The sequence below is a fragment of the Oncorhynchus tshawytscha genome, linkage group LG04 (genome assembly GCF_018296145.1).
Source record: "Oncorhynchus tshawytscha isolate Ot180627B linkage group LG04, Otsh_v2.0, whole genome shotgun sequence".
NCBI classification, from domain to species: domain Eukaryota; kingdom Metazoa; phylum Chordata; class Actinopteri; order Salmoniformes; family Salmonidae; genus Oncorhynchus; species Oncorhynchus tshawytscha.
The window spans coordinates 30,078,012-30,092,183 of NC_056432.1; the positions used below are offsets into that span (position 1 = coordinate 30,078,012).

Below are 14,172 nucleotides of genomic sequence, written 5' to 3' on the forward strand. Positions count from 1 at the left end.
TAAATTCAGGGTGTAACACAAAATGTGGAATAAGTAAAGGGATATGAATACTCTGAAGGCACTGTATATATTGGTTCTCTTTATTTTGATAGGAGAGATGGTTATTTGTTGATATGAAAATCTAAATGTACCCATTTTTAAGGGTGCTTCGTTAGATTTGTGGTGGGGTCTACAGAATTTCCGGCGGGAAAAAAAATGGGGTTCCAGAAATGTTGGTGGAAATAATCATTTGAGTCCCCGCTGAAAAAGCGAAGCAACACATAATATTTTGCCATGAACACTGCAGCAGAAGCGAACTCCTTCCTCCGCTACTCTTTCATCCACGTGAGACTACAATACGTTGAGTTTCCTGGTGAAGCTGTGAAGTGATCTGTAGCCTATTGCGTGATTTTGTTTGTCTGTTATTAAAGAATGTGAAATAATGTGTATGTTTACTGCTTTTCGTTTACTCATATGGTTCTAAATATTGTATAGCCTATTGGCCTACATTCGTTCACATGGGCAGTTGTTTTTAGTGCTTTTCATTTAATCACGAATGGCTACAAATATAGTATATACATTAGCGCTCATGGGTAGAATATTGTGTGTGTGTATATACAGAAATTGGTTCAGTTATGGTCTAAAGTAAGTTAGTATGGGCAGAATATTATATATAAATTTGTGCATATGGTTATATATATATATATACTGCTCAAAAAAATAAAAGGAACACTAAAATTACACATCCTAGATCTGAATGAATGAAATATTCTTATTAAATACTTTTTTCTTTACATAGTTGAATGTGCTGACAACAAAATCACACAAATTATCAATGGAAATCAAATTTATCAACCCATGGAGGTCTGAATTTGGAGTCACACTCAAAATTAAAGTGGAAAACCACACTACAGGCTGATCCAACTTTGATGTAATGTCCTTAAAACAAGTCAAAATGAGGCTCAGTAGTGTGTGGCCTCCACGTGCCTGTATGACCTCCCTACAACGCTTGGGCATGCTCCTGATGAGGTGGCGGATGGTCTCCTGAGGGATCTCCCAGACCTGGACTAAAGCATCCGCCAACTCCTGGACAGTCTGTGGTGCAATGTGGCGTTGGTGGATGGAGCGAGACATGATGTCCCAGATGTGCTCAATTGGATTCAGGTCTGGGGAACGGGCGGGCCAGTCCATAGCATCAATCCCTTCCTCTTGCAGGAACTGCTGACAGACTCTGGCGAGCACATGGAGGGCTGTGCGACCCCCCCAAAGAAATGCCACCCCACACCATGACTGACCCACTGCCAAACCGGTCATGCTGGAGGATGTTGCAGGCAGCAGAACGTTCTCCACGGCGTCTCCAGACTGTCACGTCTGTCATGTGCTCAGTGTGAACCTGCTTTCATCTGTGAAGAGCACAGGGCGCCAGTGGCGAATTTGCCAATCTTGGTGTTCTTTGGCAAATGCCAAACGTCCTGCACGGTGTTGGGCTGTAAGCACAACCCCCACCTGTGGATGTCGGGCCCTCATACCACCCTCATGGAGTCTGTTTCTGACCGTTTGAGCAGACACATCCACATTTGTGGCCTGCTGGAGGTCATTTTGCAGGTCTCTGGCAGTGCTCCTCCTGCTCCTCCTTGCACAAAGGCGGAGGTAGCGGTCCTGCTGCTGGGTTGTTGCCCTCCTACGGCCTCCTCCACGTCTCCTGATGTACTGGTCTGTCTCCTGGTAGCGCCTCCATGCTCTGGACACTACACTGACAGACACAGCAAACCTTCTTGCCACAGCTCGCATTGATGTGTCATCCTTGATGAGCTGCACTACCTGAGCCACTTGTGTGGGTTGTAGACTCCGTCTCATGCTACCACTAGAGTGAAAGCACCGCCAGTGTTCAAAAGTGACCAAAACATCAGCCAGGAAGCATAGGAACTGAGAAGTGGTCTGTGGTCCCCACCTGCAGAACCACTCCTTTGTTGGGGGTGTCTTGCTAATTGCCTATAATTTCCACCTGTTGTCTATTCCATTTTCACAACAGCATGTGCAATACAGTTTGATTTCACAGAAGTGTGATTGACTTGGAGTTACATTGTGTTGTTTAAGTGTTCCCTTTATTTTTTTGAGCAGTGTGTATATATAAGGCTAAAAACAAACTATAATCTATCTAGGCCTGTATCTAGTTTCTACAATGTATTTTAGTTTCATATAGTTTTTACACCATCCATTCACACCAACCATTCACTATAAAACATGTATTTATCAACAAATAAGCTTAGCAAAATACAAAAAATGCATCCGACCTTCTCCCCAACCCATGTTGTCTGAAAGTATGTCAGGAGCTCCTCCAGTTGACATTCCGTGCGCTGAAAGAACCGGGTATCCAGAAGGTCGTGGACACATTGGCCTACATCAGCCGGCGGGACGAATGCTAGCACGCCGAGCTCCCTGATCTCTTGGGCATAGTCGGTGTCGTGGAGGTACTTTTGTCGCACTTTGGAAAACATTTGTACATTTTGCCAAATGGCCTGTTTCATGTGAAAGAAGCAACCCAGGTTGTGAGTCCAAGGAAACACCTTTGTGAAAGCTTTAAAAGCCGCTGGCTTGAAGTAAGTCATGATTGAGTCGGGTTTCAGGTCTTGCCTCACACCATGCCCAAACTGCATCCGCGTGTGCCATCGTGCGCAAATAGATTTTGTCCCCTCACACCAAATGCGATCACGACAAAGCAAACTCTGAAACAATTATATTAATTTGGAGACAGGTCAAAAAGCATTAAACATGTATGGCAAATTAGCTAGCTTGCTTGCAGTTGCTATCTAATTTGACCTATTTAGCTAGCTAGCTTGCTGTTGCTAGCTAATTTGTCCTGGGACATAAACGTTGAGTTGTTATTTTACCTGTGCACAAGGTCCTCTACTCGGACAATTAATCCACACATTAAACGGTCAACCGAATCATTTCTAGTCATCTCTTCTCCTTCCAGGCTTTTTCTTCTTTGGACTTTATATGGCGATTGGCATCTAACTTTCATAATAAGGTGTATTACCACAACCGACCGACCGACCACAGTTCATCTTTCAATCACCCATGTGGTTATAACCAATGAGGAGATGGCATGTGGGTATATTCTTCTACAAGCCAATGAGGAGATGGGTGAAACATGACTTGCATCGCGTTCGGCGTCACACATAGAAGCAACTTATATTTTAGCCCCTGGCAACACAGACGCTCGTTGGCATGCGCGAGCATTGTGGGTGCAATGATTGAATAACATGTATGTGTGCATTTATTTTGCAACGCTCGCACAGATGCTGAGCAGTTGCCATACCAGGCGGTGATGCAACCAATCAGGATGCTCTTGATGGTGCAGATGTATAACTTTTTGAAGATCTGGGGACCCATGCCAAATCTTTTCGGTCTCCTGAGGGGGAAAAGGATTTTTCGTGCCCTGTTTTTGGACCATGATAGATCGTTGGTGATGTGGACACCAAGGAACTTGAAACTCTCGACCCGCTCCACTACAGCCCCATTGATGTTAATGGGGACCTGTTTGGCCCTCCTTTTCCTGTAGTCCATGATCAGCTCCTTTGTCTTGCTCACATTGAGGGAGAGGTTGTTGTCCTGACACCACACTGTCAGTTCTCTGACCTCCCTAAACGCTGTCTCATCATTGTCGGTGATCAGGACACTGTTGTGTCGTCAGTGTTGGAGTCGTGTTTGGATGAACAGGGAGTACAGAAGGGGACTAAGTACACACCCCTGAGGGTGTTGAGGATCAGCGTGGCAGACGTGTTGTTGCCTATCCAGTGGCCCATCAGGAAGTCCAGGATCCAGTTGCAGAGGAAGGTGTTAATTCCCAGGGTCCTTAGCTTAGTGATGAGCTTCGTGGGCAATATAGTGTTGAACGCTGAGCTGTAGTCATGCTTTGAGTACACGTCCTAGTAAATCCATCTGGTCCTGCACTCTGTGAATGTTGACCTGTTTAAAAGTCTTGCTCATATCGGCTACCGAGAGCGTTATCACACAGTCATCCAGAACAGCTGGTGCTCTCGTGCATGCTTCAGTGTTTCTTGCCTCGAAGCGAGCATAAAAGGCATTTAGCTCATCTGGTAGGCTCCGGTCACTGGGAAGCTCGCGCCTGCGTTTCCCTTTGTAGTCAGTAATAGTTTTCAAGCCCTGCTACAGGGCATAGCGGGATTATCAATTGGCATCCGGATTAGTGTCCCGCTCCTTGAAAGCGGCAGCTCTAGCCTTTAGCTCGATGCGGATGTTGCCTGTAATCCATGACTTCTGGTTGGGATATCTACAGTTGAAGTCGGAAGTTTACATACACCTTCAAAATTCCTGACATTTAATCTGTGTAAAAATTCCCTGTTTTAGGTCAGTTTAGGATCACCACTTTATTTTAAGAATGTGAAATGTCAGAATAACAGGAGAGAATGATTTATTTCAGCTTTTATTTCTTTCATCACATTCCCAGTGGGTCAGAAGTTTACATACACTCAATTAGTATTTGGTAGCAATGCCTTTGAATAGTGTAACTTGGGTCAATCATTTCGGGTAGCCTTCCACAAGCTTCCCACAATAACTTGGGTGAATTTTGGCCCATTCCTCCTGACAGAGCTGGTGTAACTGAGTCAGGTTTGTAGGCCTCCTTGTTCGCACATGCTTTTCAGTTCTGCCCACAAATTCCTTATAGGAATGAGTTCAGGGCTTTGTGATGGCCACTCCAATACCTTGACTTTGTTGTCCTTAGGCCATTTTGCCACAACTTTGGACGTATGTTTGGGGTCATTGCCCATTTGGAAGACCCATTTGCGACCAAGCTTTAACTTCCTGACTGATGTCTTGATGTTGCATCAATATATCCACCTAATTTTCCACCCTTATGATGGCATCTATTTTGTGAAGTGCCCCAGTCCCTCCTGCAGCAAAGCACCCCCACAACATGATGCTGCCACTACTGTGCTTCACGGTTGGGATGGTGTTCTTCGGCTTGCAAGCCTCCCCCTTTTCCCTCCTAACAAATCAATGGTCATTATGGCCAAACAGTTCTATTTTTGTTTCATCAGACCAGACGACATTTCTCCAAAAAGTACGATCTTTGCCCCTATGTGCAGTTGCAAACTGTAGTCTGACTTTTTTATGGCGGTTTTGGAGCAGTTGCTTCTTCCTTGCTGAGCAGCCTTTCAGGTTATGGTGGTCTAGGACTCGTTTTACTGTGGATATAGATACTTTTATGTCGGTTTCCTCCAGCATCTTCAAAAGTTCCTTTGCTTTTATTCTGGGATTGATTTACACTTTTCGCACCAAAGGACATTCATTTCTAGGAGACAGAATGCGTCTCATTCCTGAGCTGTATGATGGCTGTATGGTCCCATGGTTTGGGACAGATGTTTGTACAGATGAACGTGGTACCTTCAGGCGTTTGGAAATTGCTCCCAAGGATGAACCAGACTTGTGGAGGTCTACCATTTTTTTCTGAGGTCTTGGCTGATTTCTTTTGATTTTTCCCATGATGTCAAGCAAAGAGGCACTGAGTTTGAAGGTAGACCTTGAAATACATCCACAGGTACACTTCCAATTTACTCAAATGATGTCAAATAGCTTATCAGAAGCTTCTAAAGCCATGACATAATTTTCTGGAATTTTCCAAGCTGTTTAAAGGCATAGTCAACTTAGTGTATTTAAACTACTGGCCCACTGGAATTGTGATACGGTGAATTATAAGTGAAATAATCTGTCTGTAAACAATAGGAAAAATGACTTGTGTCATGCATGAAGTAGATGTCCTAACCGACTTGCCAAAACTATAGTTTGTTAACAAGAAATTTGTGGAGTGATTGAAAAACTAGTTTTAATGACTCCAACCTAAGTGTACGTGAACTTCCGACTTCAACTGTACGTGCGGTCACTGTTGAGACAATGTCGTTGATGCACTTACAGTGCATTAAAGTCCCCGGCCACTAGGCGCGCCGCTTCTGGGTGAGCATTTTCTTGTTTGCTTATGGCCTTATAGAGTTGGTTGAGTGCGGTCATAGTGCCAGCATCGGTCTTCGGCTACGAATAATTTAGATGAGAACTCTCTTAGTAGATAGTGGGGTCTACAGCTTATGATATGGTACTCTACCTCAGGCGAGCAATACCTCGAGACTTCTTTAATGTTAGACGTCGCACACCAGCTGTTATTGACAAAAAGACACACACCCCCACCCCTCGTCTTACCAGACGTAGCTTCTCTGTTCTGCCGGTGCGTTGAAAATTCCTCCAGAACTCTATTTTCCGTGTCGTCGTTCAGCCACGACTCGGTGAAACATCACATATTACACATATCACATATTACAGTTCTTAATGTCCCGTTGGTAGGATAATCATAATCGTAGGTCATCAATTTTATTTTCCAATGATTGCATGTCAGCAAGTAGAATTGATGGCAGTGGGAGTTTACTCGCTCACCTACGGATTCTCAAAATGCAGCCCGATCTGCGTCCTCTTTTCCTCCGTCTTTTCTTCATGCAAATGACGGGGTTCTGGGCCTGTTCCCAGGCGAGCAGTATATCTTTCATGTCTGACTTGTTAAAGGAAAAAGCTTCTTCCAGTTCGTGGTCAGTAATCCCTGTTCTAATGTCCGGAAGTTATTTTCGGTCATAAGAGATGGTAGCAGCAACATTATGAACAAAATAAGTTACAAACAGCGCAAAAACAATGAACAAAATAGCACAATTGGTTACTGGCATGTAAAACGTCAGCCATCCTCTTCGGCGCCATCTTCCAGACTATAATCATTTATATGTGAAATTAGACATTCAACTTGAACCCTGTTTCAACAATCAGCTGAATCAGAATTTTGACAGTTATGTGAAAAGCTGTTGTGATTGCATGCAAGGTAAAAAAAAAAAAAAAATGGAAGTCTCATACTTTACGGAAAGGATAGTCCAAACTATACAGGCTAAACATGTAGGCCTATAGCATGTTTAAAATGGGTTCAAAAGCAAAAAGCTTAATTTCCTTTGAATTAATTGTATTCAGTGGCTTCACCTGTGTCCTCGGCAGCCAGGGTAGGGCAGCACTTTACAACATTCCAATGTTATAGTCTTGTGAGTCTGTCATGCATATTTCTTTATTGAAAATGGGAACAATGGGTGATATGGACAAATACTGATTTCAAAACTAAATGGATTTCATTCACATTATCAAGACATGAGGTGAGTATCAAAAATAGTTTTAAAAAATGCCCTTGTCCTAAAGTTGAACCTCGGATAGATCTTTACTATAATAGCCTATACAGTCAACGCAATGTGGTATTCAATTATTTTGAAATAGCCTACATTTTCCGCATCATAGTGAGACTACATAAAACGACGTAGGCCAAATTGATTTTGTGATGTCTTACATTACGTTGACTTATTTAGTCTGTTAAAATGTAGGGGAAAAGGCAGACTTTTTATATAAACAGTGGATTTCTTCGGTCCTAATTTCATAATCGGAAAGTCTGCTTATTGATGTCAATACCAAAGCCGATAATTGTGACTTGATTGAATTGGAATGATGTGAATAATGATGATGACGGTATAGCCTAACCCTTTAATCATAGGTTATTGTTACTTTGTGTCTCTAAAATCGTAATGTTTCCATTTCTATAGTCATGTGACAGTCTGTTTTAACTGAAACATCCAAATGTCAGCCTTTTACCAGATCCACTTTTCTGCATTAAAGGTATTATTTTCATAACTGATAAAAATTCAGTATGCTATAGCCTATAGATTATTTTCTGCCCATATGAACACATTTATTTTAGGCCATATAAAGAACAGCTATGCATGTTTTAACGAAAAGCAGCAGACAGACACATTGTTTCACATTATTTAATAAAAGACTCAACAGAAATATTGTTCCTGAATGGTCCAGTCTCAGTCCTGACTTAAATTTGTGTGAAAATCAGAGCCAAGGTTTGAATTTTTCTAACCATCAATGATTCCCAAACAAATTTACTGAGCTTGAGCAATTTTTTACAAAAACAATGGATATTTGTTGCCTTAAGACTTGTTGGTGACTTATTCAAAATTATTCAAAGCTGTAATGGCTGCCAAGTGTGCTTCCACCAAGTGTTAAAGTGAAGATTCACACATTTTTAATGGTACATTGTTTTTGTGCATCTCTTAGTGATGTTCTATCGATTCCCTGGGTCATAGACTTTTACTAGCAACTATATATTACTACCGTCTGATTAGCATGCTTTTGGAAGTAGGATTATGAAGAGTCAGATGCACAATCTGAAGCCTTACTGAGAGGCATGCTAGCTCGTCTTTGTCTGCTGTTTCATAAATTATTTTATGGAGGGAAAAATAATAATTTTGTAACTTGTTTTGTGTAACTTGTCACACAAAATGTCAACTGTGATGAATGTATAGCTGATTGGTCTTTCTGTTGTCCAGTGGTACTGAGCACTCTCCGACAGTTCAGCACTAGCACATCCATCCTTACTGACCCCACCCTTCTGCCTGAGGAAGCCACCCAGGCTGTCACCAACACCCACAGTCACTTTGCAGACTCCTAGCCGCACCTCCAGGGGAGGGGAAGAGTGATTCAGATAGAGTGCATGGTCATAGTACCCTCTAGTACAGCACTCCACAGAGGGTCTCTACCACAAAGTACTCTAACCTCTCCAGATTGAAAAAGACCTTGAAACTACAGAATGGAAAAGTACCAGCACTAGTTTGCCGTAAAGGTAAACCAAAGAAGTTACTCTGTCTTCCACCCTATCCATTACCATTTAGAATAGGACATGAAGTTTGTGGTCTTTGTATACGTGACCTCATCCAGCTTACTGACCTCTCATTCCTACACATCGACTGGGCTTTGCGGTCAACAACCCAAGCTCGGTGCATTACTTTGGATGATCAATACACACCACACACAGAACAACATTTGCAGCATATTATGAACCCAGCAATAACATTGCTCTTTGTTAATGTAACTCGCCACACTGTTGATGGTGGAACTCCCAATTAGTTTTAAGGCTTGCAGTGCCTTCAGAAAGTATTCACACCCCTTGACTTTTTCCACATTTTGTTGTGTTACAGCTTGAATTTAAAATAGAATAAATGTAGTTTTGTTTTTGTCACTGGCCTACGCACAGTACCCCATAATGTCAAAGTGGAATATATATATATATATATATATATATATTTTTTTTTTTTTAAATAAAATTACAAATTAATTCAAAATGAAAAGCTAAAATGTCTACAGTCAATAAGTATTCAATCCTTTTGTTATGGCAAGTCTAAATATATTCAGGGGTAAATATTTGCACATAAGTTGTATTGACTCACTCTGTGTGCAATAATAGTGTTTAACAGGACTAACTCATCTCTGTACCCCACACATACAATTATCTGTATGGTCCCTCAATCAAACAGTGAATTTCAAACACAGATTCAACCAGAAAGATCAGGGAGGTTTTCCAATGGCTTGCAAAGAAGGGCACCTATTGGTATATTTATTTTTTTTTAAATAGGCGTTCTTCCTAATTCAGTAGCCGGAGAGGAACGAAACCAACCTCTCATGGTTACAGAGTTTAATGGCTGGGATAGGAGAAAACTGAGGATGGATCAACAACATTGTAGTTACTCCACAATACTAATGTAATTAGAGTGAAAATAAGGAAGCCTGTACAGAATTGTATTTTCTTCTCCAAAACAGGCATTCTGTTTGCAACACGGCACTAAAGTAATACTGTAAAAATAATTATGCAAAGCAATTCACTTTTTGTCCTGAATATAATGTGTTATGTTTGGGGGAAATCCAATTCAACACATTACAGAGTATCACTCTCTCTATATTTGCAAGCATAGTGGCTGCATCATGTTATGGGTATTGTTAGGTTCTGAAGAAAGAGTAAAAACTCAAACGGACGATTAGGAAAAGCTCAAACCAAGTTATTCCCCCACTGGGTGAAACAGCTGCAAAGGCAAAAGACGTGTTTACACAAGCACATATATTTATACCCTTCTACTAGGCTGAGTCAACTCCTTGCACATCTAAACAGCCAATACATCTCTTTTGCAAGTCCAGACTTAATTGGTTCCTCTCACTGGTGTGGTCATGGCCCCGCCTCCTGCTAGAACCTTCATGGGCATGGAAGTATAATGTTTGTAATATGACTGTTCCTTGTCACTTCATCTGACCCGACCTCGGGACAAATTCCTCACTCCTCCCTACTCCACGGCTGTCCTACCTTATCAGTGACTGAAACCAGACTGTTGCAGTTTGCTTCTCTCTTTAGGAGCCATGAGATTTAACAATACCATGTTTTGAGAATGTAAACTTTCTGCACTCCCCTTCCTCACTCAGTAACTTTCCATACACCTAGTTCTTACACTCTCTATAGACCCAAACGTATGCATTCCTTATACATGTAAAGTAATCAATAAGTTCTAGTATGGTAACATTAATAAGTATATTTCAAACTAGAATCCAACATTATGCTTGTAATCGTTAAGGACTGGGGAGTTTTTCAGGTTAAAAAAAGAAACGGAATGTAGCTAAGCACAGGGAAAATCCTAGAGGAAAACCTGGTTCAGTCTGCTTTCCAACAGACACTGGGAGATGAATTTACCTTTCAGCAGGACAATAACCTAAAACACAAGACCAAATCTACACTGGAGTTGCTTACCAAGAAGACGGTGAATGTTTCTGAGAGGCAGAGTTACAGTTTTGACTTAAATCTACTTCAAATCTATGGAAAGACCTGAAAATGGTTGTTTAGCAATGATCCACAACCAAATTGACAGAGCTTGAAGAATTTTGAATAAAATGTTGCACAAACCAGGTGTGGAAAGCTCAGCGATTTACCCTGAAAGACGCGCAACTATAATTGCTGCCAAAGGTCCTTCTACAAAGTTTTGACGTGAATACTTACAGAAATAATTCATTTACATATTTTATTTTCAATAAATTTGCAAACATTTCCAAAAACATGTTTTCACTTTGTCATTATGGGGTATTGTGTGTAGATGGGTGAGAAAAAAAATAGATTTAATCCATTTTGAATTCAGGCTGTAACACACCAAAGAAAAATGGAGTAAGTATGAATACTTTCTGAAGGCACTGTACTTTGGCAGGTAAGTAACATGGTGTTGAACCAGAGGTGTTTTACCCTGTTTGCTCGTTTTATTTGGTATTTTTGTTTTTATTGAGCTCTTATTGTTATTTTAAGGTATGAAACAAAGAAAACGGCATATGATTTGTCATAAAAGGGAAATATCTCTTGAATGAGTTGTAGCGTCCTGAGATTCTGTTGGTTCTGTTGTTGTTTTCTCTGTTGTATGATGGTGAGTGTGGATACATTGAGTGTTATCAAAAAGGCTATAAAAAGGCTTAGCACTGATTGGCAGTATGCTTTGAGTACTCTGAAATCCTTCAGTAACTACTTACTACTGTTTCTTCATCATAATTCGGCTCATGTGCCTTTGCATCTGGTGGGGTCTCAAACTCATCCACAGTTGTCTTCCGTGAAGTGGGAGGGTGTCCCAGTTTTTTTTTTGCCAGACATTCTGGGTATTCTACCCTTTTCTTGGGGGGTTGGACTGTTCAAATAATACCAGAAGTCTTTAATATCCTCAGTGATGTTAAGCCAGTCTATCCATGGAACAAGGTTCACTTTTCACTCAAGGAAAATTCAGTCTTTACTAATGGACCCTGGGTGGTTCCTGGACAAGGCCATGGACAGGTGTGAAGCACTTTGAGCACATTTAACCTTACACGCTGCAGCCTATCTTTTCATTGTCTTTTAAACAAACATTGTGCTATAGGAGCATTCAAACATTATGTGGTGAATGTTGCTTTTTTTCTTCTTGTTCTCTCAGGGATGCGCTGGTGAGCTTTTTATGCTGCTCCCTATAACATAACAAACACAATCAGGATATTTTATGATGAAGAAAGAATCAGCCATACTGTAAGCATACAGGTTACATACATAGCATATGTATGATGTTCTTTTTTTGTTTCTTATAATCAAGCCATCCATTATGTCTAAGGTATGCTTATGACAGCGTTATGCTAGCCTGTCAAAGATACATAGCTCTTCTCATAGTTCAGATCGTATTTGTCTAAGATACAGTTAAACATTATAGGTTATATTGCAAAAGTAGAAACTTTAATTTCACGTCTCTCCTTTATTAGTCTCAGAAACCCTGACCTACATTGGTACATTGTGGGAGGCATTTAGAGAAACTACTCCTTTATTAGCAATGCACCTCAGAACAGCAAATACATGAATATACTTTATTATTGTAACTCCTGACTGTTGCAGAGTGATATTTAGTATTTGTTTTTTGATGTATTTATTATTTTGATGCACAACGGAATTTGCTTGGAATTATATCACATTTAGCACTATTGGTTTTGTATTTCCTGAATGTACGTTATTTTTTTAGAGGCTATATGGGCTTTATGAGAGTCCTTAATACATCTCAATAACTGTGATCACCTAAATGTTTGCACTCTTTGCTACTCTACGAGTGGAGTACCCTTTATCCTATGACTGGGGACTGTATTATTGTTACTGATTCTGAGCCCCATGTACAGTATTGGCCACATGAGACAGCATTTCTGTGGGCTAATCACAACTAACATTAATCTAGTGTCATTCAGATCAAAGGTTTTATTTATGTTCCATTCAAAGGGAATTGTAACTATGCAAAGACTCCAAAAGAACAAGAGCAGATGGATGTCATTTAAAAATGTGTTTGCCAAGCAGTTACTATGTGGTGGGGAAAGTTTCCAATATTCTTTTGTCAAGAATCATGACCTGGTTTAAGTTATAAAACAAGGATTAACTATTTTGTTTAAGGGGAGATTTCATTTATGAGATTACTTTTTGGGAAGTCTTTCTATGTTTGTTCCCCCTGAGATACAGTAAGTGTTGTAAATATTCTCTTTCTTGGTCTACAAAGTAAAGACATTTTTTCCCCCAGCATGGTTTCTGTGTTTTTGTACTGTGTTTAGGTCGCATCAATATCCTCCTTTCTTGCATTCCCGAGTGCATATGTTACAAGTCTAGGAAGTATGACAACAGTACAGTTTTCTGCTCTTTGACAGTTTCTCTCATGTTTAAGACATTGACATTTGTTTCTGAATAGTACTTTTATTCCATGTTAACGGATTTGTATCAGGTATAACACCACATTTACATTTAACCATTTATTTTGAAAATATTTCCAATGATGGCTAATATTCTTCTATGACTATCAACTGATAACAATGATACTTTAATCCATGAATTGTCTGTAACTAACTGTACAGTGAAAATCTCACTTAAAAGTTCATATTCTGTTAACTCATACCCAAATAATGTTGACTAATCCTATACTTGTATGTGGCCAAAGCATATATTGGAGAACAAACCCTTCAAAAACCCCACCTCAAACGTGTATCTCAAACAGACGGTTTCAAAAATGTGCTATTTTAGGATGAGCTGGCCAATCAGTCTACTCTAAATGTTTTATGCCCAGTATACGCCCACACCATTCTGTTGTTGGGGTATGCCTAGCCCTCAATCATGCCTCTCAGTTCCATAACATTACACACCATTCTGTTGTTGGGGTATGCCTAGCCCTCAATCATGCCTCTCAGTTCCATAACATTACACACCATTCTGTTGTTGGGGTATGCCTAGCCCTCAATCATGCCTCTCAGTTCCATAACATTACACACCATTCTGTTGTTGGGGTATGCCTAGCCCTCAATCATGCCTCTCAGTTCCATAACATTACACACCATTCTGTTGTTGGGGTATGCCTAGCCCTCAATCATGCCTCTCAGTTCCATAACATTACACACCATTCTGTTGTTGGGGTATGCCTAGCCCTCAATCATGCCTCTCAGTTCCATAACATTACACACCATTCTGTTGTTGGGGTATGCCTAGCCCTCAATCATGCCTCTCAGTTCCATAACATTACACACCATTCTGTTGTTGGGGTATGCCTAGCCCTCAATCATGCCTCTCAGTTCCATAACATTACACACCATTCTGTTGTTGGGGTATGCCTAGCCCTCAATCATGCCTCTCAGTTCCATAACATTACACACCATTCTGTTGTTGGGGTATGCCTAGCCCTCAATCATGCCTCTCAGTTCCATAACATTACACACCATTCTGTTGTTGGGGTATGCCTAGCCCTCAATCATGCCTCT

The 14,172-nt window shown here is 40.8% G+C and overlaps 1 protein-coding gene across 6 annotated transcripts in view; it reads left to right on the forward strand.

Annotated features, from left to right (window-relative positions):
• The window catches only part of LOC112233530 (MLX-interacting protein), a 51,382-nt gene extending 38,433 nt beyond the window's left edge, over positions 1-12,949 (forward strand). For 5 of the 6 annotated variants that reach the window (XM_024401222.2, XM_024401223.2, XM_042320596.1 and 2 more), the window contains one exon: positions 8,409-9,114. In XM_024401222.2, the coding sequence (XP_024256990.1) occupies positions 8,409-8,530 (122 nt within the window). In that variant the 3' untranslated portion in view covers positions 8,531-9,114. Of the gene's footprint in view, positions 1-8,408; positions 9,115-11,840 lie in introns of those variants that run through there. The other variant, XM_024401225.2, reaches the window with a different exon arrangement.
• Positions 12,950-14,172: the final 1,223 nt, after the last annotated feature.